General features: G+C 37.3%; 1 protein-coding gene across 13 annotated transcripts in view; it reads right to left on the reverse strand.

Annotated features, from left to right (window-relative positions):
- Positions 1–27,723, reverse strand: part of PCDH7 (protocadherin 7) — a 386,862-nt gene that overhangs the window by 350,918 nt on the left and 8,221 nt on the right. The window contains exon 2 of one of the 13 annotated variants that reach the window (XM_058670237.1): positions 24,822–25,067. The exons of the other annotated variants lie outside the window; for them this stretch is intronic. Within the exon in view, the coding sequence (XP_058526220.1) occupies positions 25,032–25,067 (36 nt within the window). The 3' untranslated portion in view covers positions 24,822–25,031. Of the gene's footprint in view, positions 1–24,821; positions 25,068–27,723 lie in introns of those variants that run through there. 13 annotated transcript variants of the gene reach the window in all.

A 27,723-nucleotide genomic window follows, 5' to 3' on the forward strand; every position in this document is an offset into this window, starting at 1 on the left:
GTCAGAGGTGAAAAGCCAGAACAGCTGGAGAAGAGAGTAAAGCCAAAAAACCCAAACAGCTCACCATCAAGCAGGGAATGAACAAGAGAGTAGAAAAGACTATAGATGCTCACTTTATGATGACAGCAAAGGTGATGTTTTTTTAAAAATATTAGAAGTAAGAGTCTATTTATAGGTAGAGGCTAAACACTAATGCAGAGGGAAATATTGAACAGAAGACAGCTCAAGAATGATTAATGAAGCAATGTGTTTGGAATATATAAGAGATTAGATGCCATACAGGCATAAAGAATTTAGACTTAATGCAGATTTTTTTTTTAAACCGACACAGAAACATAGAAGATTAAAAGAAGCCGTGATACAATTCGAGAAGTCTGCATCATGGTTGAACGCAAACTCTCCAACATCAGGTACCAGGAACCAAACTTCCACAGTGAACACGCAAAAGGTCCGTGACATGGGACATGTTGCTTAACTGCCTGTACAACTCCCTCTACATCCGCTTCCGTGGTGGTTGGTGACAATTCCCCACCTGCAGTGTTTTATGAGAACGACAGGAATCAATCCCTGCTTTTAAATCCCTGGAGTCTGCATCTGTCACTATTCTGTCACCGCAGGAGCATTGCTTAAAAAGTCAGAAAGTAAAGACGTGTGGAGGTTCGGGATGTGAACGCCTCTCTATTTCCTAAGAAACAGTGAGGAAGGCATACTTGAAGTTGAAAGCTGAGCAGCTTCCAAGAGTCAAAAGGAAGCTTCATGTGACACACTTTCACACACCAACCTCTGCAAAACAAACAACTCTAGGAAGAACAAAAGGTGTCGTCATTCACCCTACCCAGCAAAATAGATGTGGAAAGCAGTGGTTTGTTACAAATCAATGAAAAAGTAAGCATTATATGAAATGGGAACAAATATTTATCTGTAAATAGTGAAAAATCTGAAGTGTTAAAGATTGTGTTGGTGTAAATGTTTAAAGTGGGTCACACTTGAGTCTTATTCATGTAGAAGAGCTCAAATGCTATTAGATGCTCCCCAAGGAGAAATCTATAACGGTTAAAAGACAGAGGCACAGACGTTCGTGTCTCAGCCCATGCGACCACTTTCTGATCTTCTCAGCATGCTGTTCAACACAGACCTTCCACTTCTTCTCCTGAAGAAGTCACTGCTATGGTAATAATCATTAGCACTACAGCACTGAAACAACATAACTTACCCACACACACCCTGCCCAGGATCTGTTGCAAATCAATTCTCCATGAATGCAAATTGTCTTGAACCCCATTATAAATAAAATTATTGAAGCCATCTGAGCATTGCAAAAGAGCAAAATACAGTCAGCAGAAATGTTCCCTACTAATCTACTTGTTACAGGAAGTGATTAGAAAATGCCAAAAATACATACAGATTTCTAAAGTGTTGCCTTAAAATATTTAAATATCAAACTGAATTGAAGATAAAATACTGAAATCCTTTTAAAGGGTATCAGTGTGTCATATGAAAAATGATGAATCTTTTTAAAAGTCTTACACACTTCTCTGAATACTGTTATCTGTGACCTTCATTTTTTTTTTACACCAATAAAAGTACCTTGAGGCTGACAAGATTTATTGTTTCTAACTACCCTTCGCTGCAATGGGTGCAATTTCATTCACATTAATACCCCACAATTTCGGACACTTACTTCTTAACATTCGTAAGCATTAAACATTTTACACCCTGAACAATCTCAAATAAACCAATGCATCATGTTTTCTGTAGAAAAAAAAGGGAAAATAATAAAGTGATACATTTTTCCTCATATCACTGGGGCTTTTTGAAAATGACAACCTCTTTCCTTTTTCACTTGACAAATGACTTGGGTATGCTCTGCTGCCTGTCTGATACGGAGTTAAACTTATTTCAAGGCATGTTCTAATGAGTCATGGTAATGACTAATAGTAATCCCTTAAACTACTGTCTTATGCTTCTGCTATTGCATTGAGGCAATTTAAGTTTAAGCTAACACAGAGGGCCCAAGATGACTATAAATTGGCAAGCCTCTGTATTGCTTAATATATCTTATAAATTATATTTCAGAACCATATAGTGTTGTAGTTGATCATTTATATTATCAAGTAAAACCTTTGGATAAAATTAAGGTTTTTAATAGTAAATTTCATGATATCCAAATTCAAGCCTTATTTTAAATTACACATACTAATGATTCAGAATTTCCCATTTTATTCCCCATTTTTAGATGTTCCACAGAACCCCCAAACTTCTGGAAATTAATTTTTGGAAGGAATATTTGCAAGAGACACCAATTCACTTTTTTAATTCATCACATATGTACTAAATGTTGGCATATTCATTGAAAATCAGAATGTAAACTCCATGAGAGCAGAAGCAGAGAGACAAAGAGTGTTAGTACCTAATAGGTATTTATGGAATGAAATGTCAATTTGTCCTATAAACTTTAACCAATGGCTTTGCCTTGTAAGCACAGTTCAAACATTGAATGAATCCCGCATCAAAAAAGCATTTGTGGAATCAGACATTTGAGGTACTTTTCAAGACAGCGCTCTGCACATCTGCACCCTCTATCAAATTGCTGAGATTCATCTCCTGGAACTGCCTCCACCCCCAGCTTCCTGCTGATGCGCACACCGGGGAGCGGCAGTGACAGCGCGTGCCGTGGAGTCCCTGCCACAAACATGGCACATCTAGATAGAATTTCTGCCTCCAAGCTTTGGCTTGGCTTAGCTTCAGCTGTTGTGGGACTCTAGGGGAAGGATACAGTAGATGTCATATTTGTCTCTGTGTCTGTAACTTTCAAATACATGAAAATATGCTTTCAAAAAACATTCAGCGTGCATGTGAAATGTTGACACTCCCAAGACTCTGCTCCAACTGAAGGAGGACCTTCCCAAGACGCAACTTGTGGTTGTGTAGTGTAATTTCACACATCAATTTATCAGAAATTGAAATACATGTGGAAAAAAAATCTGTTTCTTGCTACTTCAAGCACACTACCTCTAAGGAAAAACACTCTTCCCAGATTAGGACAACCTTGCATAAACCAAGGTCCTTTCTTTCTGCTTGCTTATCAACAAAAGAGGGAATTGTAAAGGTTATCTCCCGTTTCACAGTTACAGATGCTTGAAGGGAAATGAGACATGTTCCAGAAATAAAATTTTAAAAGAATCTCTAGGGAGGAATTAAGGGAAACAGTCTGACCTTGTCTTTACAGTACCCATTATTGTTTATAATGACTTACAGAGCTGCTCAGGCATTGTGCTGACATTTATGGTATTTTATCTTCCATATCAGCCAGTAGAGAAGTTTCCACTTTCATTAACACATTTTAATCAGAGATTCCTGGAATCTGAACATTTCTTTCTCATTTTGGAACTTCCCAAAACCTACGACACCAAGTTCAATTGCTCATATTTTGCAGCCTAATGTTTTTAATTAAGTTATAGTATTATGTCATATATTTATTTCCTGGAAAATGAATTGCCATGTAGGCGAAACATCTGCTGTACATGTGGAAACAATGCTTGTTCATAAAATGCATCCTATTTTCCAGGTTTTTCTCCATTCTAAATGATAAGGAGATAATAATATGACAGGCTGTCTGACTACCCATGGGTAGACATTTTGTCAACAAATCATTTTTTCTTTCACATTGCTCATGTTTTAAAATGTGATTTTTTAAAATGGTGGTGGATAGGAAAAAGTCACATTGTGAAAACAGTTACTTCAATTTTATTACCCAAACAATTGCAATAATGAGAGATGTGCAACCAAATACCACGTGAAATAAATGTAGACCCCTGCGGAAGGAGCTTGTCCAGGCAGAGCTGGCACCTACCATGGCAGCTCAGAAGCATCCCTGGGCATGTACAAAACATGGTGACTCATTTTAGTGTCAGATACACAGCTGAACAAATTTTATATAAACTAGGAAAATATGTAAGTATTTATACTTGAATAGTGTCAAATATAGAAACATCTTATAAGACTAAGTTAGAATCCTAAAGGTATAGCCTTTGAAATTTTGAAATTTATTACTCAACTATGACTACTTCATAACATTTTGAAAGATGATACAAGAAACATTTTCCTTTGTGTTTGAAATGTTTTTGACGGATTCTGTTATGTATCTGAAAGTGAAAGTTACAGAGTGAGAAGGAAAGAAGAGGAGCGATAGATATCTTCCTCCCCCCCCCGCCCCGCCCCAATTCATTCTCTGGTGTGGCTGAAACAGCCAGGAATCAGAAACTTCCTCCATCTGGTGGCAGAGGCCCAAACATGTGGATGGACCATCTTTCACCGCTTGTCCCAGACCCATTATCAGACAACTGGTTGGGAAACAGAACAGCAGGGGCAGGAATCATTGGCCACGTCAGACACCAGCAGTATAGGTAGCAGCTTTACCTGCTCCGCCACAAAGCCGGCCACATATTTGAAATTGGAAGGAATATTTATAGATGAGACACAACGGAGGCATTCTTATTCTCAAACATAATTTATATCTGTGATTCTCACATATTCTAATCAGAACTGCCAAATATAATACATGCTTTAAGTGCTCTCGCTTTTTAAACTTCAAGATGTTTCTGTAAAATGTTCACTTAAGCTCATTCAGAACTAACTGGGTTTGTGCAAAATCAATTTTAGGATATTATTTAGAAAAAATACTTTGTAGACAAAAATCTGAATAGCTGTTCACACTACACAAATCTACAGTAATTGAAAAACTGTTAATGAAGTTGAAGTGGACAAATAGAGCTTATCTGTCTAATTCCCTAGTTCTTTGCAGCTGCAACTGCAGTGCCTTAATGTCACAGAAATTTTTGGAAATTGAAAGCCCACCTTACTTTTCAGCCTCATGACTCACTCACTGTTCTTGTCTAGCACACAGAACTCTGTAAGTCTTGCTAATTGTTCTTGTTTCTCTGCACCAGAATCATCTGCTTGCCCTTCACAACCTATTGTGCAAGATTTTCTACATTCAGGATTAAAGCTGCATCTCTCTTTCATATCGTAATTCCCTATACAGGAATGTTTCAAGTATTGCAGGAGTTTATTTACATGGTTATGTCTCTTACTACACTTAAACCGCTTCAAAATTGGGCATCATTTCACATCCATATTTTTGCAGCCTGTGAACTTGAATCAGTACCTTGCTAGTAGCATGCTCTCTGTAACTTGGAATACGAATAAATGAACACAAATAAAATACATAAAATAGGAAAAGGCAAAAACAGCAAGTAGCTTATATCTCAACATGAAGAGCAAACACAAAGTATCTCTGAGGAAAAATTAGTCTTCAGATATATTTCTAAATGTTCTTCCTCAACCAAGGTACCCATGATTGGATTGATAGAACAAATATAGATATTGATACAGATAATGATATAGACATGGATGATCCTGTTCACAAATGTTATTTTTCCAGGGACAGATGGTGTTGATGTGAATTTGAGAGAATGGGTTCAGGAACTGTCTAGTTTTGACCACTCCACACAAATCTCACATCCTTACACAATGCAACGATACCCATGCCCAGGGGCTTCAACAATGTGGGTTATCCTCATGAGATCTCTTATCCTTTTCCCATAACTGAATTTGTTCAATGGGAAATTTTGGTCCTAAATTGAAAAATATGGATAAGACACAGAATAGAATACTTGTTTCCTGACTTCTTATCTACAAACCAGGTGAGAGCAGTCCTCTCAATTCCTCACAGTTCTTGTCAGGGAACGTCTTCCTCGCCCTGGTGCCATCAGCCGGGGCAAGGGGTATCGTGGCTATCTTCCCCTAGCCAAGGAATCCCCTCATATGGCACTGTTGACCTTTTCTGCATGATGATTCTATCCTGCTTAATGCCCTGTGAAATGTTTAGAACATCCTTGGCATCTATTCAATGGAAATAAATAACATTTTCATAATAATTTGCAATGAATAGATTATTTTCTCTTAGTAAACTCACTGGAGTTCCAGCACTCTGTAAATTAATGTTATTAGAACCATTTTTACAGATGAGAAAATGAACCCCATAGACAGTGCACCTAATAATCCTGCATATGAAAGTTGTACACAGCATATATATATTTGAAATGTTTAATACCCAAATCACCATCTAATTGCCATTGTACCATATTTGCCTTATAAGCACAGATAAAACTTACACTGCCCTAAATATCAGCGTTCCATCGGAAGAGTTAGTAGATTACATATGAAGTACGAAAATCATAATAGAGTTCTCTGGAGAGTGTATTATGTGTGAGTGATATAGTCAGCCATTTACTATCTCTTTTTTCTCTCTTGAAAATAATGGCATGAGCATGATATACTGATAATCAGAATCCACTTCAAAAATAATATATTCAGCACTTATTTGACAAAAAAGCCTGGAAGGACTACAAGAAAAAGTAAGTGATCTCAGGACTGCACATGTATTTAACCATGTTATGGAAAATCAAAAAGATGTTTAAAACATTTCAGAGTCCCTGAAATTCTTTTTTTCTTTCCTCTACTCTGCCCACCACAATGGTAAAAGTTCAAAAATGGAAATATTTAAATATGATTGTTCATACTCAAGAATATACAATCTGTTACTGAGACCTAAGAAAATAATGGATTTCACCACATGCATGTTTTGCAATATTTGGAAATCAAAACAGCATCATGTAATATCTCAGGATGTCCGGAAATGATATTTGATGAAAATCATTTTTCCCCTTCCCTTTCATTTATTTACTGAGAGCGAGAATGGGTAGAAGTTATTATCTTCACAGAAAATACATACAAGAGCAAGTTTAATTAACTTGGAGAAGCTGTAAACGAATAGGATGTTCTAATTCTGCTGAGAACTACTATACGATAATCACTGATGTGTTTACTCAATGAAAGAAGCTACAAGAAACAATAGTTGCAGAGAGGGCATGCTGACAGATATAATGACTTCTCACTGCCAGCAAGAAGGCCCAGAGAAAGTCTATCACATTGTTGCTCCCTTGACTTCATCCTCAGGTTAATCTCATCCCCAATGAATAACAACATTGCCCTTTGTTAAGCTCCTCTATGTCATAGCATCTGAGCATTTAACACTCACAACCCTTCGACAGAGAAGATACTGTTACTAAAAATTTACTGATTCAGATATTGAAGCCAGAAGAAGCAGAGTCATATGGGCTACCATCAAGTTTCTATCACCCATTCTCTGCTTCTGATTGTAATTGTAAATAAAATTCCATTGAGCAACATAGACTATAAAAAAATAGGAGCTTGATGCAGAGAATGAATAGACAATTCAAGTTGCTCTAGTCTCATACTCCTGTTGAAAAGTAGGATCACCAAGTTGGCAAATGCAAAATACTTCCCAACCTTGATGAGTAAGACTTCTGTTTAAAAAAAAAAAAAAAAAACAGAAAGGAAAGAAGAGAGAAATCATCTTAAATTTTACTATTTCTAAATTTTTTCAATACTAAAAATGAAACATTGAGGGAAAAGCAAGGCAAAGCAGTGATACCAATAAAGTGTCTACTTGTAAAATAAAAATATTGAGATTTGACAGGGAAAATACAGTCTGAAGAACACAGAATATCTTGTGTTTCTTGAAGTGTGGTTTTTGGAATGTTTGACAGATTCATGGCAGCAGGATCATGGCTCCCAATGAGGTCATTCTAATACAGGGAATTTGAGAGGGATTTCATCCACGGTAAGGGGGAATTAAGGTTGCAAATGAAACTGAAGTCCCTAATGAATTAACTTTAAAATAACAAGCCTTTCCTGGACCCTTTCCTGGACTCCTCAGGTGGGTCTGTTATAACAGGAGTATCCTCAAACATATAGCAAGGCAGAAGAGAGAAAATTGGTATGTTGAAATGTAAGAAACACTCCCAGTCACTGCTGGTTTTGAAGGTGGAAGTGGATCCAGATCCAAAGAAGGCATGCAGCTTCTGATAACTGGAAACGGCAAGAACCCAGATTCTCCTCTTCAACCACCCAGAAGGAAACAGCTCTGATTGATGCTGATCCAGTCTGATTCATGTCTTACCTCTGCACATCTGAGCTGCAAAATCAACGTTTGTTTTTTCAAGTCACCATGTTCATTATAATTTGTTACTGGGTAACTAGGAAACTGATTCATGACTAAAGTAACCCTAGAGGAGACATGCCGAATTACGATTAGATAAACCAGCCAAGCTCACGCAGGACATCAACACATGCTCCACCTTGTACACTACAATAAAACCTCCATCTTCTTAGTGGCAATTCAATGTTTACTACTTGAACTATTTGAAACTTTCTAACATTACACATTTCCTTAGTCAATGCCTTTCTAAAACACTAAATTGCAATCATAGAGAATAATTCCAAAATTTATTGGAAGACTTAAAGTATGAAGGCACATCATATATCACACGCAAGTGATTAATTACATTGCTTTATCCTGAGTCATTAAATAATTCACTATTATAGCAGCAGTTTAAATGACCCAGTGATACAAATGACCTAAATTACCAAATCTTCATGTGAGAATACACCAGTGAAATGAGCATCTATTTATGGTTTACCAACTCCACAACATTTGAAAGCTTAAAAATGAAACAAAAGGAGAAGAATGAAAGAAGGATGAATGATCGAAAAGGGAACCAAAGCCTTCTTTTACACGGGCCAAATTAAATTGAAATAAGCATTATTAGACAAAAAGTGTTTTGCAGCCACTTTCCAATTTCTAAAAACAGCCACTAGTCATGTTAATATGCCGGAATCACTAATATTCACCTGTAAAATCCTACGTTCAGTAAGACAGCCCAGCTCAAAGTATTACCCTGAGAGAATTACACAGAAGTTCTACAAGGTTTTGTGTAAAATAAATGGAGCAAACTTCAGAGATAGTTACTGAAATTAAGGCCTCTGGAGACTAGAGGAGTTGGCAGCACAATACTGTAGGAAACCGAGATGCCAAAACATTAAGAGAGCATTGTAACCAAGGTGAATTGTGCTGTGACGAGTCTTCCAGAACAAACACCTTCTGCTATTTTTACGTGACAGAGCTATGCAACCAAATCTAGTCTCCAGCAAGCCAATCTATTTGTTCTTTCAACGAACTGACCTCTTTCAGTATCTTCATTTTCTATCTTTTATTCAGATGCTAGAAAACATATTTTCAAAGTGTGGCCTTTCTACAGGCTGCTTCTTTTTAATTAAAAAAAATGTAATTTTGAAATAACTGCTATTTAATTTCTAGACTAAGTTTCTTAGGTTCTGTAATGTCCTGGAGGTGACAAGGTTCCAAGACTTGAGTTAAATCAAGGATTGAAAAAAAAAAAAACTTCATTATATAGAAGAACCAATGTATACCACATAAGTATACATAGAGCACATAAAAGTGTGATTTGATCATGAATGCCAACTGCACTAAACAAAAGGCACTTAATTCTACCAGAAAACAAGCCTAGACAGCTATAATTTTGTAAGACTGAACCAAAGGACCAAGATGATGGGAGAAAAATCAACTAAAGTTACTTTTCTCTGTACTTTGTATGATGTGTATATGGGTTCTTCGTTAGAAAGCTTCATGTGAGGGCTTTTTGTTCTTCTAGACTCCTCCATGAATAGAAATATAACTTGGAGAGGCAATATCTTAAAGCTGTCATCAGTCAGTCACTTGAGCAGGATTATCTGAAAGCCAGCTGACAACCACCACCAGTGCTAACAGAACACGTGATGGGTGCTCGGGTGAAAAAGAGAGCACTAAAAGAAATGAAAAGCATCTAAAAATAATCTGACATTGTAAAATAAAAGCAGCATTGCTTTTCTCAGGACAGCTCATGTCTAACACACCTTGTATAACTAAGGCATTTTACAAAGGTATAAAATTATGAGATTACACCATATGACTCAAATGAATTATGTGCTCCAAGAAGGTGCCTATCAGGTTGCAAACATTCCAGCAATGTTGCCCAGATTAAAAGCACTTCCTTATTGGTTTGGCATTGTGACACAGCCATGTATTGCCACTACCAGTATCCCATATGGGTGCTGGTACATATCCCAGTTGCTCTACTTCTCATTCAGCTCCTTGCTAGTTTTCTGAGAAAAGTGGTGCAAGATGATGCAAGCACCAGGGCCCCTACTACCCACACAGCAGACATGAATGAAGCTGCTGGCTCTTGGCTTTGGCTTGGTTCAGTCCAGGCCATGGAGACCAGCTGGGCTGAAGCAGCAAGTGGAAGATTGCTCTCTCTATCTCTCTAACTACCACTTTACATAACATAAATCAAAAAAAGTAAATAAAACACACTTACCTTTTGGAAATCACTTTACTTTCAATTGTACCAATGATAGTTATATTACCCATCTGAAGGTGTGTTCTTTTTTTACTTAAAAAAACTAAAAGTCACTGTGAGTCAAATATGAGTCATTGAGGGTCTGATGTACAAATCTGAGTGAACAACTTCAGCGAAAAAAAAATCCGTTTAGATTATAATCAAAGAATGGCCAAAATACAGTGAATCTAGCCAAATTGCTCATTAGTCAGTTTTATATTTATAATCAGATTCACAAAAACAAAAGTAAAAGAAGACAAGATATACAAAAGCACAAGATTACTTCAAAAATGAGATAAAATGGTAAGTATATTTCAGCCTAGAATTTACTTAAAGTAGATAGCTTTTTTCATAACACACATTTGATGAACTTTTTGGAGTACTCTCACACATTCCACTTCAGCTTTAATCAGAATACTTGACTCCCAATATCATAGGTTTCAAGATTAATATGGGGCTGATAATAAAAGAGGGGGAAAAATTAAAGCTATGGGACCAGTGCTGTGTAGCGCTGTGACACCTCCATTCCACATTTGGAATGCTAATTTGAGTCCCATTTATTCCATTTCTAATGCAACTTCCTGTCAATGTGCCTGGGAAGGGAACAGCAAGTGATGTTCCAATTGCTTGTACCTCTGCTACTCAAATGGGAGACCTAGAAGGAATTTCTGGCTCTTAACTTTGGACTTTGCTCCAGTCCTGGATGTTACAGCATTTGGTGAGTGAACCAGCAGATGGTAGCTCTCTCAGTGTGTGTGTGTGTGTGTGTGTGTGTGTGTGTGTGTGTGTGTGTGTGTGTCCCATCTCTGTCACTCTGGCTTCAAATAAAAAGAAGTATTTAAAAACAAGCAAAAAAACAAAGCCAATATTATAACTTTTCCATGAGGCAATTGCCATGTGTCAACCCTTCTAGAAATCAGTAAGCCCTTCCCCAAAGAACAAGCGATTTCCATTATAACCCTTATGAAGCCAGCTTATTATTATTTCTACATAAAAATGTCTCCCCTAATGACTAGGAACTTCTGCATTATCATTACAGCACATGAGATGTCAATAACTAGGAGTTGAATAAATGGAAGAGCAATGCACATTTCGACACATACATTCCAAGAATACCATTACAGACCTCTTTCATCACCCCTATCTTAGAATCGCAGAGGTTGATGAGAATATGGAATAGAAAAATTTTGAACTCCACCTTTGTTTTTACTGATTTTAGCTACATCATCAAGTAACACTGTACACTTCCCGATTAAAAAAAATATCTAAGTTTGTTAGTCCTTTATGATTTCCTCCATCCAGCTGGGATATCACAAAAACATTCAAAGCTTAAGATATTCTTATCACTTGGCTGCTTGGGACTGACTTCTGACTCCCTGAGGGACAGTGAGAAAGCACAACTCTACTTGAAGGGAAAACAAAGATGGAGCAAGTGTACAAACTTAAAAGATACCACTGGCAAACGAAAAGAGCATCACTTCAGATTATCATAAACTGACTGTGCTGTTGAGGATGCTGAGAGGACCAAGGGAGTTGTGGATCGCCTACAATACAGTGTCTTTGAGGATTGCCTAGTACAGATTTTTCACTTGGGTAACATTATTTTGGCAATCTTGTGTAAGTTGAAAGCATATTGATTATTTATGGTACTTCTTTTATAGTTGTCAATATGCCCCCCAAATTTCAAGGTAATCTACTTTTTTTTCTTTTTTAGTTTGCAAAGCTAAATGTATTAAGTATTTTAAATTTAAAGTACTTCCAGCTTATGGAGGTGCATGCATGAGGGAGAAAGACGAGGCTGGGGGGTTGACTGAGCACAAAATGTTATGTTTTATTCTCTCACATTTTCCTTGGGGCCTGATATTTTTTCAGAGCTTTTCAACTCTAAGTTTAGGAGGAAATGTAGGCAATCATGAAAGTACAGAAAGATACAACACGCTATCTATATTCCCTTAGTACTTTTATTTCTTACTATCTTTTTCCTTTGATGAAAAAGTCACTCCCCCACCCAATTTTTTTTCAATTATTCAATAAAAAAGGCCCAGCAAGAAACCAGCTTAAGCGATAAAAAAAGAAATAAGCCAAACATTTTTTGGACCCTTGAGCAAAATCCCTGATTTTTTTTTCCCCTTTTGTAAATTGAGACTTTCCTCTTAAGTTCTGAAGCATATTTTTTTCCTCCTTTCTTCAATAAGACATTTTTTGCAGAGTGATAAAATAATATGTCTTCGATTCTCCTCCACAGATGAGTGCTAGGAATAAAATGTGACAACTTAACGCTGCTATTTTTGGTAACAAGACAGTCTTTTTTTAAGAACTATTTCTTCTAGGAAAATACTTAGCTTCAACTTTTGGCATGCTTTCTCATTATTGTTTAAATCTCCCTCTGTCTTTCCTAAAGATAGTGGGTTTACTATACCATGTGACAGAAATTATATTAGCTAATATCCAAAGTGTTGCTATTTGATTTTTAAAGCTTCTTATTTCCTACAGAGTAGTAAATGAATTTGTTGGCAAAAAGAGGTAAAGAAAAGTGAAATGATTGCTCCAACGTCAGACATCTAGACCAAAATAAATCATGTAAAATTTGCATCTGCCTGCCAGTCAGGATTGTCCCTACTAAAATGAAAATCTATTATAGAGCAAGTCAGGTTTTTAAGGATCTTTCCACATTTCTTTTTTAAAGGTTGATTTTATTTTTCTCTGAAGACAGAGTTACATAAAGAGACCGAAGTGGAGATATTTACAGAGATCTTCCATCCTACACATTTTAATTTATTTTATTTAAAGCTGTCTGTTATGCATAATTCCTATGTGAAATTAAACAAAGTTAGACTAAAGAGCATAGCTGGCATGGCACACTGCTTTAATCCTCACCAATGTAGCACATTGGCCAACAGGACCACAAGGTGACTGTTACAAATATACATGAAACAGTCAGGAAGGTCTGCAAATGTTTCTAGGATCCTTTTGTTTAGGCTTCTTGCATTCTCATTTTCTTTGCACTGCATCTCTGTGGCCTAAATGTTAGACCATTTGTGATACACAATTAAGAAATGCATGTAGATGTATATGCTTATATACTGAACACGCATTTGTAATGCAAAATTAAAAAACATATTACTAGGGTTCTAGAATCATTTATTTGAAAAATACTGTAGTTGCATACTATTTTTTATTACATCATACTTATCTTCAAAAAAAATTAAGAAATGTCAACAAACAGATACGTAGATTGCAATAATACTCTGTGTGGGGCCACCCTGTGGCACAATTAGTTTAGCTTGGGAAAGTAGAAGATGGCTCAGGTGTTTACACTCCGGCACTCACCTGGGAAAGAGGAAGAAGCTCTTGGCTCCTGGCCTTTGCCTGGCTCAGCCCTGGCTGTTGCAGCTATCTGGGGTGTGAACCACTGAATGGAAGAGTTTCTCTCTCTCTCTCTCTCTCTCTCTCTCTGTCTCTCTCTCTCTCTGTCTCTCTCTCTCTCTCTCTTCCCCTCTCCTTCTCTGCCACTCTTTCAAGTAAATAAATGTAGCTTTAAAAATAACTAAGTAAATAAATAACCGCACCAGGTTTAAAAAAATTTTTTTCCACATGCAGGACGGTTCTTTCTTCAGCACAAACCCACAGTGTTCTATCAACTGTAATTTGACATGATGAGAACATCAGGCACTTTAATTCCTCCAGGCCTTGCCTTTGTGAGACAATCAGCAAACAGTGTAATTGGTAGTATTAGGAATCATAGGAATATAATGAAGTAAAATCCTTCCCTTCATCAATTCTCAGGCTAATTCAAACGATTAGATTATTTGTTCTCAGAATTCCATTTCCAGTACTCCATTCATAACTATTCCTATTCAAAATATTTCAAATTACTACGCATTCTCCAAAACTCATAGCCTTGTGCTTTTATTACTTTCTTGTCATTTAAATGTCGATACTAGATGTGAAAGCAATTCCTGCTTGTGTGAGTATAAAACCTCAAGGTATATCTAGGAAACATCTCGCAAGAATGATAATAATATACACAGAGTGAATCATGGATCTCGCCAAGCTCTCACAATGTAATTATGCAAAACACATCACACACTCAATCTTTGCTTTTTTTTAGCCTTGTAAAAGTGTACCAATATCAACATTGAAGTTTATAAACAAGTAAGTAATTGTTTAGGCTCAGATACTAAAGAAATTTCCAACTCAAGTAATAATGCTTCAATCTCTAATTCGCTTACACTCGTCTGATCTAGTAACTGCAGGATATATATCTCCAATTCTTTCATTTAGTAAACCAATGATAAACTAATGATTAATACATAAGAGGTCAAAGAGGTTTTCCTTCTTCTGTGAGAGATTCGGTTGTTTTCAAAAAGCAGTTCAATTCTCATAACAGCTCTGTCTCTTGTATTCTTTTGATTTCTGGAAATCTTGAAGAGCTAGATTATTTAGCAGCTTATCAGACATGATTTCCATTAGTGAGAAGTAACTGTAGAGGTGGCAATACTTTATTTATTTATTCTTTTTCAATGTAAAGGTGAAGAAAGGGGAGAAACACAGAAAGAGTGAGAGCAAGAAAGAGATTAGAAGGGATTCCATCCAGTGATTCACTTTCCAGATGCCACAACAGCTCAAGGTGGGCTAACGCAAAGCAAAGTTAGGAGCTAGAAAATCAGTTGCGTGACTCATCACTTGCTGCCCCTCTGGGTGCACCGGCAGAGAGCTGGAAGGGGGAGCTAAGCTGGGGCTTGAACCCAGCCATTCCTCTATAAGTGCAGTCGTCCCAACAGGCAGCGAAAGCAATGTGTCAAACAGCAGTTCCGTCAATGCAATCTACTGCCAGATGATAGCATCCTATAGAATTTTGTGTTAGTGTGAGTTGATCAACAAATTTGAAGTGCAAACATTTTAAATTATTCCAGTAAACCTCAGATCAATTCAGATCACCTGTATACAGGGGTACTACATAAAGGAATCTGGAGTTCTGTTACAAAGACACATATTTTGGGACATCTCCTCGAGTTGAAATACTGGTCTGCGATTAAAAAGCATGACCAACACATGAAGGTGAAATAATCATGGCAAAACTGACAAACCATGATTTTCAGAAAGATCAACTGTGAACTGGCCTCAGTGCAGCTCATCCGTATTCTGCTAACCGAAAATGTGTTTCATAAATTTATGAAAGTTCTGAATAAATTGAGCAATATCATCCTTTAAAACAAATTGTGCAAATTAATATAGATTTTGTTTTAATTTGTGGATAAAGGCCAACTAATTTAAGGAAAGCCAGAATAAGCTGCTGAACATTTTCATGAATAATCCACTTTTCACAGTTGTGAATGTATGAGAACTTCAAAAAAATATTTTCCTGTTATAAAATGTAAAATGTATTCACTCACTAAGAAAATTTAGTCAACACTTTGCTTTCTAGAAAATGAAAATCACTTCCTACATTGAACCAAATGGCAATGTGATTAATGAGAAACACAACAGACCATGTGATACTGAATAAAATAGATATTAAAACATCAAGAAAAATATTTGGTGAGTTATTTTCAAAAAGCCTGGGGTGGGGAGAGGGAAGAAGAGCTCTATGCAGTAGTCTATTCTACTTTCTCAACTTTTGATGTGCACCTTGATTAAGGTTTAAGGACTGAGCGATCTAATTTCAAGAACATAGTAAAAGGTATTAGAACCGCAGGGTTGAAATATCATGTAAGCCTTCGGGAAAAGCAAGTGAAGCAATTTCATTCTCAAAGAAGTGGGTGGGCTGTTAAACATGTGTCTTCTCTAGTTCACTGTTGCAAGTGGCCAAGAACGTGCTAGCATCTGCAGTCTTCCTACCTGTGCATGAACCTCAGCTCCACCCCTTTCCAAACTGTGACCAAGAGCAACTTACCAAACCCCACTACACATTACTTGCCATATCTCCACAATGAAGGCAATAGCAGGCAAAACTTCATGGTGCCTGTTTAAGGAGTTAATATGTGTGAAATATTTCGACTAGTACCCAAAACACAGTGTGCAATATTGAGTTTGGCTATCTTTAAAATATATTGTCCCAATAAAACTGAAATTCCATAAAGAATAAAGTTTTGCTTTTTTCTGGTTCTATTATTGTGCTTCCATTGTTCTAAGAACAATGCCTTGAACATAACTGACGTACAATAGTCACCCATTAAGTAATTTATCTCTGAAGTGTTCCATGTATTATCTCTGTTTATTCCTTATGTAGTTACATGTGTATATGCATATGTACATGGTTATAAATACACACATTTCTCATAAAAGGAAAACCATTTAAGAAAAAGCTACAAAATATATTAATATGATAAATGGTAAATGTCAAATATTTACAGATTCATAATATATGCATTTGTTGGGGAAAAAAAATACCATCTTTTTTGGTTCCCATCTCCCTATTTAAAATTGAATCTTGCATTTGACCACTAAATGCACTGCAAAACAAAGTTAGATAAAAATGTTTAAATAAACTTTGTGCTATGATTGTTATCTTGTCTCAGGGAAGAAGAACTTTCTCTTGAATTTAGAAGGAGAAATGCAAAATTTGCTATAAAAGCTGAGACTAGAGACACTTCTTAGGAAAATCCTAACTCAGATATTACTTGCAAGTGCCAACAGATGCTCTCAAAATCATCACCTTATATGGCTGTAGGTTCCTTACTATAAATTTAATGACGTGAGTTTTTAATTCTATTTTAGAAAATTAAAAGGAATAGCGGAGGGGAAAATGCATCCTGGGTCAACCGTGTGCTGCCAAGCTCATTGCACAACACATATAACCAGTGACGAGCATCACACCAGTCTCAGCTACATACCTGGCAGTTTCCGTATGTGAGGAAAAACCAAACCACCACTTTTCTGTCCGACCAAATATCCCACTGTGTGTGTGAAAATCCTCTGAGACGGTCCTTCTGGAAGAGGAATTTCTCTGCCCACGTTTTGGTTTTAACTGATTCTTTCATCACCTACATCCCTCATTAGGATTTTAATGCTGAAAGTGTACTGGGAATTTAAAACTAAATGTCAGTATTTTCATGTAAAAAGACTTATTACATTTGTGGAGCACTCTTAGAACTGTTTTGCGTAAATACTAATTTTACATTAGGCCTTTGTGTACCTCTTCATTAGCGAAAGTAAAATGACCAAGATGTAACTGCATAACACGAAGTTATTTGAGAATTGAAAATTTCAAAAAACATTCTATAATATGCATTAAAAGTTAGATCTAGTAAACGAAGAATGGCGTTTTAAATTGGGGGCATAAGTGTACATATTACAGTTCATATTTTTGCAAGATCTAAAGTGTGCAATATTCCATAGATTATAAGAAGACATGTCTGAAGTTGCTTCTTGGAGCTCATCTAGAGAGGGGATGTTTCCTTTAACATAGCAGATATACTTTCCTAGAAATGTGCAAACTGTGCATAATGAATCAGAAGCTCCTGCAAAACAATGGTCCAGGCCAATGTGTTCATGCTCACACCAAGAAAAAATGGACTCTGTTATGAATTAAGTTGTGTTGAATTCTTAATCCCCAATGTGACTGTATTTGGAGATAGGCCATTTACAGAAAATATATATGGCTTTATAAGGTCATGAGTTTAAGGTCCCTAACACGCTTAGAACATTAGAGTTCGCTCTTTCACTCTCTTTCTTTCCCCCTTTCTCTTTTTCTCTCTCCCTCTATTTCCCATGCACAAAAGAACAGAGATGGCAGCCACCTGCCACCAGGGAAAGAGCCCTCAGCAGATCATTTTCCACACCTCTCTTTGGGTCTCCCTGACTCTAAATCCTTCCTAAAATTGCCTTCTCTTGTATAGACCACTTGGTCGGTGATACATGCTCCATGTCGGCTTAAGCAGAGTAATATGAAATCTCCTTGCTCAATTAAAAATACACAAGAGGCATTATGAAGTATAATAAAAATGGGGAAGGAGTGTGTAAAAAAGGCTCCATTACAGTGGATAACAATAGGACCCACCCCTACTGTTGTTTCTGAGAGCAAACGAGATAAAGGAGGCGCTGAGCATCAAGACTGTGTTAACTTCAGATGCCAGGCACCAGCTGTGAAAGACTACTTGGCAAGAAGCAGTTGGTAAAAAGGGATGGAATGTAACAAAGGAGTGTCCAGTGTGGTGCTGTGGAACTGCTGGGGACCCCTCCTGTACTAGCTGCTCTACACCACTAAGCCAGGAGCTCCTCTTCTTCTCTGGTGGACATCAGCTGCCCTGAGATCTCTGTGACATCTGCCAGTGCCTTCTGACATATGTGGGGACCACATGCTGCTGGGCATGCTCATCAGGATCAGGGCAACTCTGAAGAAAACCAGAATAACAGAGGCTCAGGTAAGCAGCCAGGACAAGTAATTAGTCTAACCATCTGAAAACACCACCTATGAGTGTCAATGTGCCTTAAGAAAGAGTGTAGAGACTTCATGGATAATGAGAAGTGTTAGCCTCTGTTGTGACAGTATTTCAAAAAATCCCAAATATTTTACGTGACCCCCATAAACTCTGTCATGTAATCAGAGCAGGGGTTATTATGTAAAATGACAGAGGAGCAGTTCCCAAAGGCTTCAGCACTTGACAGGGTCACACAAGGTCACACCAACCAATCCGGAAAAGAGCTGGGACTCGAAGGCAGATTTGAGACAGCCTCATCCAGCTCCAATTTTCTATTTTTGCCTGAGAGCTTCAAGGAGCATAGCAGTGAGCAGACGTGAGGATTGTAGGGAACTCTCACCTACCACTTTTGTAGCCTACTCTGCTGCTTGAAATCTGAACTGAGAATGGAGAAATGCAAACATTCAGATTCCAAGGCTATAGTACAAACAGCTTCAAGAGCATTTCTAAGAATGAGGCAAATACATTTGACGGAAAATAAGATATATGCACAATAAATCACATCTCAGGTAGTGTTTGATGCAGTGTTTAAGATGCCAATTGGACACCCTCCTCCCACCTGCAAGAGCTTGAATTTGAGTCCTGACTCCGCATGTTATTACAGCTTCCAGATAAGGCACAGACTGGGTGGCAGCTGGGAATGGCTCAAGCACTTGGGCTCTGAGACACTTGGATTGAGTTCCAGGCTCCTGGCTTTTGCCTGGCACAGCTCACCCTCAGTCACTGCAAGAATTTAAAGAGTGAACCAGTAGATGGAAGCTCTGTTTCTGCTTCTCTTTCTTCTCAAATATAGACACATTTTTAGAAAAGAAATAGCTACAGCACTTTTAATGAAAGCCTTCCCTCGGTGGTGGGTGATGTGACATAATGCAGATACCTACAGTGCTGGCATCCTATACGGATGCCAATTCATGTTTCAGCTGCCTCACTGTTAATCCAGCTCCCTGCTAGTGTTCCTGGAAAAGCAACTGAAGATGTCCCAAGTGCTGCGACCACTGCCAGTAATGTTGGAGATCCTCACGGAGCTCTGGGCCACTGGCTTTGGCTTGGTCTAGTGCTGGTTGTTGTGGCTGTCTGGTGAGTGAACCAGCAAATGGAAGATCTTTCTGCATCTCTCCCTCTCTGCTGTAAGGCTGCATGTCAAGATAAACAAAAAAGCCTTAAAGACAAAACGCAAAAAGCATTCTTTGTATTCCATATTGTTTTCCTTTAAAAATCACGGCTAATTAAGTGAAGCCCATTTCTTAACTTCTTGAAATATTAGTTCTACCTAACCAGATCAGGGATTGGAAATTGAGAACCCTTTATATTTCTTCTGTCCTAAACATTCTATAAATTTTTGTCATGGTTATATTTTGAAATTTCTTCCAGCGTGGGAAAAAAAGTGTTGTTATTATTCTCTTTAGTTTTTCAGGGTCTTCAAGTGAAGTTAGCATAGGAAACAATTCTGCAGAAATAATGCATTAGTGAATGGCAACCATTTTTACTCTGCCAATGTAATCACACTAGTTGGAGATGGTGAATACCTGGCTAGCCAGTTTTGCACTTTTTCTTTTTCTCTTAAAGGGGCAGAAAATGAATGAAGACAGGATTGGCACTGGATAGTCTAGATGGAAAACTAAACCCAAATTAAACCAAAACATCTGTTTCAATGGGTGAAGTGGAGCATTATTCCTTTATCACACACATCTTACAATCATATCAAAGAAAGGTGACTAGTGATCTGAGGGCCGTGGGCCAACATTCAAGACCACAACCATTTGACAGACCTAAACATCCTTTTCTGATAAAAATCTCACCCTAATCTCTCCTGACTGCTAGAGTTAGAGACACTGGGTGCCTGAATGGAGTTCTCTGTTCCCAGTACAGAAGGCTGCCTGTCCTTCCTTAAGGTCCTCATCAAAGTTCCCCCTTTCTAAAGCACTATTGATCTCTGTGAGGTGCTGACCTAGTTATCTGCTTAAAGCACTTAACACCCAGGTGAGCTAAAGGTTGAACAGAGCTCCTTGAGAGGTTATTTACATTTTAAAAGAGAAGTTCCTTAGGATACTCCAGCGTCCTTGGGAGCGACTTTAATTTGAAAGGCAATTCTCTGTTCTTATCTCACTGCCCCTTGTTCTAAAGTGAGAGTGCCTGCTCCCTTTTTAGACCTGGTCCTTTCATAAACCAACCACACCTCCCCTCTACAGATGTCAGCCCTTAGCCACTAAAATGACTGCTTCCATGAGGCCCCAATAAAATGGAAACCTTCTCAGTGCACAGGGTTGGCAGTGAGTGCCTAATAACTGCAGAGATACAGAAAGTGATGATTATTACAAAGATGTGCATGTATTTGGGTGTAAGATATCTATTCCTGTCCCAGATGAGGATCTCCAAAAAAAAAAAAAAAAAAAAAAAAAATGAAAGCCCATATGTTTGCATGGTTCTTTTCATGCTCCCTCAAAATATGTCAGAAATCTATCATGTGGTCAGTGTCTCCTGTCTTTGCTTTAAACATTTGCTTCCGTTTATCTTATTAAAGAGTTTGGTGTTTATAACATCATCAAGAAGAAGGAAGGAGGCGAAATGAGAAAACTGCTCATTTGTTGCTGGCACGAGGGTCACCTCCCCAACAGAGAAGGTGTGAACTGGGCCAACACAGCATGTAGCCTTAGCCACTCATCCTGGAGATACCTGCTTAGCAAGGAAAGAAAGCAGTAATGAGGACGCTCTCTACAGCCTATCAGATAGATGGGGACAATTTACTCCAGATTCAAAATGGAGGGATTTACAAGCTACTTCACATTAAAGCCCAGGCCATTTGTTTATTTTTCTAACAAATGTCCTGGACACTTTCGTAGGCGCTGGCAATGCCATGATGGAAGATATGAATTCACATGCAGGTCCTTCCACACTTTGTGTATTCATGAACTTATGTGTATTGCCTTTGAACTGTTCTTCCTGAGAGGGACCTTGTTCTAATACTCACTGTGTCTCCACTGTGAGCCTTTGTGCAATGTCATGAGAATATAGCAAATCAATACATCCTCCATAAAATGGATTATAAATCACACAGATAGAGGTGTTTTCGCAAAGTTAGACAGAAATTGTTCCCTGAAAGATTCATATGGTTTTCAAATTGTACAGTTTTTACCAAAGAATCTTGGTAGGCTTTCTAGATACAGTCTGCAATATAAGGTTAGGGTTAGAGTGAATTGCCTGATTCTTAAATGTGTTTTTTAATCATATGTGGGGTTACTGTTTATGAATCCAGTGCCTGATTATACACAGGACGTGTGTGTGTGTGTGTGTGTGTGTGTGTGTGTGTCTGCTCATTTGAAGCACAGTTTGTGACTGCAACGAGTTTGAAACACTGAACCTGTTCTAAGGGGTTCTTTAGAGAAGGTTTCCCTCTCTCCAGGAAAGTCTGAAAATAAAGTATATTTAAAAATGCGAATTTTACAACTTTTCTGAAATGGAAGTTTCACAATTCCTCTGAAATGGATTCAATCCTCCTGAACGCCGATGAGCATCTCTTCAGGGATTTTAGAGAGGTGGGTTCTTCAGAGGCCTGGAGACAGTGGCTTACTGACTGAGCATCCTCATCTCAACAATCATGTCTTTCTTCTAGTTTTTCTCTCAGGAGCAAAAGTTCATCCAAAGCTTTGGCATTTTCTAATGGGGAGTTCATTATTATCTTACAATTAAAAAAATAATAACCACACACTAAATCCTATCCTGTGGTGTATGGTTTGTTCTGAGTTTCCAAATCTGCCCACAGGCCCACCATGAACAGCTGGATCCCTGAAACTAATGCACAGACTTCTCCAGGGATGGGCGGTTGCTAACGGTTAGAAGCAGGGGCAGTGGGGGAATGGGAGTCTATGCCTAGTCAGTAAAACAGCCGTACAAGTTCAAGGAATTGCTCCTAAAAATAGCAAGAATAATCAGAGAATAGCAACAGACTCCTCAGAGCTTTTTGCTTGTACTGAATGCTGCTGTGCTAAATATGTTGTTCGTTATTCTGATTCAGCTTAGTAGTGTACTGAAAGGTTTAGGCATGTCGGCAAGGCTTTGGCTGTGACTTAGTGTATTTTTCTGGCTATAATAGTAAATAGCTTTAACTTCCCTCTCTAAATAGTCTAGCTATTGGTTCGTAAAGTTCTTGGACTGCTTCTACAGAAGGACACATATTCTATGTAGCAACCAACAGCAGGAGTATCCACCTATACACAAACACAATGACCCAACGATTTTACAAGACAGTTTCCCTTCTTATGAATGACATGCTCTGAGTCTATCTTGTTTCACACCATTTTCGTTGTGACAAAAGCTCCCCAAAATATGTTGCAAACCAAGTTTACAAAATGCTTAGAACATTGTCGCATAACCATTCACAAACAATACCTTTATGCATTCTCACAACCACTTAACCCTAGAGTCTGTACTTTGCTTTTTTCTATGACTTTGGAGCTGATTTGACTCATCACACATTTCACATTTTATGTGCTTAGTCTAAAAAAATGTAACTACTTAGCTTGCGGAAATCAACCATTACCAAGAAGTAGAGCATGGTGAGGACTCCTTCCTCCAGCTTTTTAAAACATATCCTTAAGGACCTGCAGGGTAGCCTACCAGGTAAAGTTCCTCGCCTTGCATGCCTGGGATCCCATACAGACGCTGGCTTGCGACCCAGCAGCTCTGCTTCCCTTCCAGCGCCCTGCTTGTGGCCCGGGAAAGCAGTAGAGAATGGCCCACAAGCCTTGGGCCCTGCGCTTGCCTGGGATACCCAGAAGAAGCTCTAGGCTGATGGCTTCGGATCATCTCAGTTCTATTCATTGTAGCCACTTGACGAATGAATCAGCAGATGGAAGATCGTCCTCTCTGTCTCTCCTCCTTTCTGTATATCTGACTTTCCAATAAAAATAAATAAGTTTTGAAAAAGAAAAAAAACCCAACTCATCCTCGTGCTAAATACAAAATGAGAGGTTAAATATAATTTTTAGTTTAGAACTACTCTCAATAATACTGCTGAAAATTTTCCTGTAGCAGGATTAGCAGAATAAAATCTTCCAGTAGAATTCAGAGATTTCCAGGGTTTACAATGCATTTCCTATCCCTTTATACTTCAGTGTCCTTCCAATATTGATTTATTTTTATTGAAAGGTTATCATATTGACAATAAAAAATTTGAGATTCTGACATTCTTGCTTGGTATTTTGGAACATGGAAAATTTTAATAGCACAGATAAATAGATTCTAAATTTATATACAGAACACTTATGTTTAGAGAGATAAATGCATACAACATAACAAATGCAGACATAAATATACAAAAAGAAAACGAGACAGGGGGACTATCACTGGGATTCCATGACTTACCTGAAGTGTTATTTGTGAAGCTAAATTCTAATCATTCACTCTTCCAGCAATACATACCATGCTGAATTCTTACAGGTTCCTGAAATTCACTGTACTTGGCACCAAACATGACAGCCCTCTGAGAAAAGCATCCCAAAGAACCAGCAAGCCACACACTCCTTAAGTTGTGACTTCAGAGACTCTAGTAAATCTATAGTGCTCTGTATTTTTCCAAACAAATCTAACCGGAAAATTTGTCTACAGATGTTTGGGCCAGTTTTTGAAAATCAAGGGGAAAAAAAATCAATCCATCGCAGTGCTTATAGCAAATACAAAACTGGTATCTAAAGTTTGATTCACAGACAAGATTTTTGTAAACACTGCTTTAAAACTTTGTATATACATATATGGGAGCACACACAAACACAAACAATGGCTTGTAGACATACGTACAAGAAGTATGAAAATGACAGTCTTCTCCCACAGAACTATCTGGCCTGGAAAAAGCCATGATTCCATAACAGTTAAAGATATTGATCAATTTCAGTTTTTATTCATAGTCAGTATTTAATGTAATATTGCAAAGGACATAATAGGCTTAATTTCTCTGAGTGTACACAAAATCAAAGTCTTAATATTATTGTGGAAATACTCTTCTGGATATTTTAAAAAGGTTTTACTAGTAAGTCTTATAGGTGCTAATCACTTTTTTGAGAATGGAACGACTGTAGTTCTGCATTAATACTGTTCCTTCTGTAAGTTCATTTATTGTCATACTCTATTCCTTAAATAACTTTTTAAGTCCTTGAAAATAAAATGCATGGCAAGTGGAACAATCAGTGATTGGCTGACACCCCACGGTCAAGGGCAGGCTCCAGCAGGTTTCCAAGTAGCAAGGTCATCACAGAATGGTGCATAATGGAGCATCATATTAGAGTGGAATTCAGCCAAACACAGTAATGTATGGATGTAGACGTATCTGAAAAAAGGAAAATAAAGATTTATGTAACTTAAAAAAAATGCGATCAAGTAAATTTCCCCAATGACTTAGGCCCAATGGGAATTCTGCAGTAGAAATTTGGAAGAAAAAAACGCATTTGCAAAGTACATATATGTAAATAACAGATGTACTCAGTGCAGAAAGTTCACCTGTCAGAGGAAAGCTACGTGGAAGGTTTGGTGCACGGCATTAGAGTTTAACACAAACACCATGAAAGTCCTGAAAATAAGCCTTTATTCTGCTTTTAAAACATTAATTCACGAGAAGTGATAATTAAGATTAGTTTTAGTGGTTTCAACTCAGGTCTTCTGGAATGTGAGTTCTCCACAACACAAATGCTAAATAAAGCACTATGTAATGTACCGCAACAAAGTCACTGCCTTGGAAAGGAATCTTAGGACTGTTTTAAAAACAAGAAAAGAAAATAAAGTTTTATCCAGATCTATCTGAACGACTCTATTTCTATATAGTCATAGTAAATAAATGAATGAGAAACATTGCCATGGTTTAAAAACTGGCTACATGCACAATAAACATGAATACTCCTAGCAATAATTATACTCTATTTCTTAAACTGCCCCCACTGTTATCCCCTCCCTGAAAGAAATGATGCTTAAAAGTCTAACAGTATTGATGGTTTTCTTACACTGTATTTACTTCTAAATATATATATATATATCGCTAATCAATCAATTCAACAATGCAGTTTGTCTCCATTTTCACTTCGAACCTGATGCACAGGGCTTGCTACCTACCCATCAAGGGAAAGCAACAGTAAGAAATCCAAAAGTCATTTTTTTCTAAAAGCATATTAAGAGGATAAATTTATTCATAATTCTTTGTTAAGCTTGCCATTGAGGCAGAAGGCACCTACAAAGTTGGTAAAATGGAAAGAAGCCCAGAAACCAGTTAGAAGATTATCTCAATTAAAATACATGGCAATTTTTGTACATATTTTAGAGAATATTTGTATTCTTTCCTAGCACACAGTTCTTATTGAAGATACACAAAATAGCACATGGTTTAGGTCCACTATCATTGTTCTGCTAAAATTTAAAATTCCATCAACAGACATGTTGAATACATATTGTTAATCATGCTGTTACTTTACTGTGTATCATCAATGGCCATTTATGTGTGGAAAAGTAATATGGTATCTTTTAAAATTTTTTACATTTTCAGTTATCATTTTATAGATAATCTACTCACAGGAACTGAATTCTAAAGTAGAATTAAATTTTATCATAAAATCATCTGTCTTCCTAAGTAAATATAGAGTTGTAAGTACATTAGTGAATTTCAATATATTTCAGTTCATGTTATAACACGCAGAAAGCAAGTTTCAGAAAGTCAGTTTTCTCTCTAAAGATAGTGTGACAGGAGAAAAAAAAAACACTAATATCAACATTCCTTGATGAGGACCTGGGCTCACCACACATGCTTAATAATTTTGTCCCCTAAACAAAATTACTTTTTATGCTGGGGTTCAGCCTCCTCTTCCATAAATGACAGAACTGTGTGGTATCGAACCTCTCAGACATGTAGACCTTTGTGATTCGGGATATCTGATTCACTTGTTGATTACAGTACGTGTAGTTTATGTAGGCTTAGTGTACATATGTCTGAAGTTCAGGGTTTTTTCACATTATGAATGGCTCTTTTTTGCAAAAGATGAATGGCAACCAATTGATATGCATGGATTTATGTGTGTGTCTTTGCACAGAAGGAGAAACTGTGTGATATACTCATATGATGTGTATACTTTTCCATTTATGAAATTTATCATTAGTCAAAACTATAAACAAATAACACCTTTATTATATTCACCCTGTTATTTGATGTACTTACAGTTTTTGAATTGACTTTGTGCCTTATTCTCTCAGTCACAGATTCAATTAAGGTAAGTTTAAGATATGGTTTAATTTTCATAAGTGAATTTTCATACAAATTTATATATCAAATCAGGGGGTGAACTTTTCCTTACTTCATAAACACCTGAATACCCAAGAGATATTCCATGAGAATGACTCTCCCAACTACAAATAAGGCATAGCTTCTATCCGTTACTAATCTTCTGCCTATGAAACAGCCCAACTGTAACAGAAATATCATATGTAGACCCATTGTACTTTGTGAAAGATCTTTACACAGGATAACCACACTGGGGAAACTATGCTAAGAGAGTTGAAACTGGAAGTTGTGACTAGCATGCAGAAGCACTGTCGCTAATATATATATATATATATATATATATATATATATATATATATATATATATAGCGTTGAACACACACACATACATAAACTGATATTCAGCTTTCTTCTTGCTTACAGCTCGGACCGTGGCAAACCATCCATTTGCTTCCAAAATTAAAGGAGTTTGAAAAAAATAAATTCTGCCGTATGTGTATAAAATGAATCTATTGACTATACTATCATCAACTGAGGTGGACATCTATTCAGACTAATTCACCAGTTCCTTACATAAGGAAATAGTCACTGGTGATAATATGAATTCTTTCTTGAGTATTTTAGGATCAGCAGCTATAAATGGATTTTTAAACAAATGTTTATGCAAGCTAAATTCTTGCCAAAAGTAAATTACCTTACTTTCCATTTATCAGATGCAATGTAC

The sequence above is a fragment of the Ochotona princeps genome, chromosome 11 (assembly GCF_030435755.1).
Source record: "Ochotona princeps isolate mOchPri1 chromosome 11, mOchPri1.hap1, whole genome shotgun sequence".
Taxonomy (NCBI): Eukaryota; Metazoa; Chordata; class Mammalia; order Lagomorpha; family Ochotonidae; genus Ochotona; species Ochotona princeps.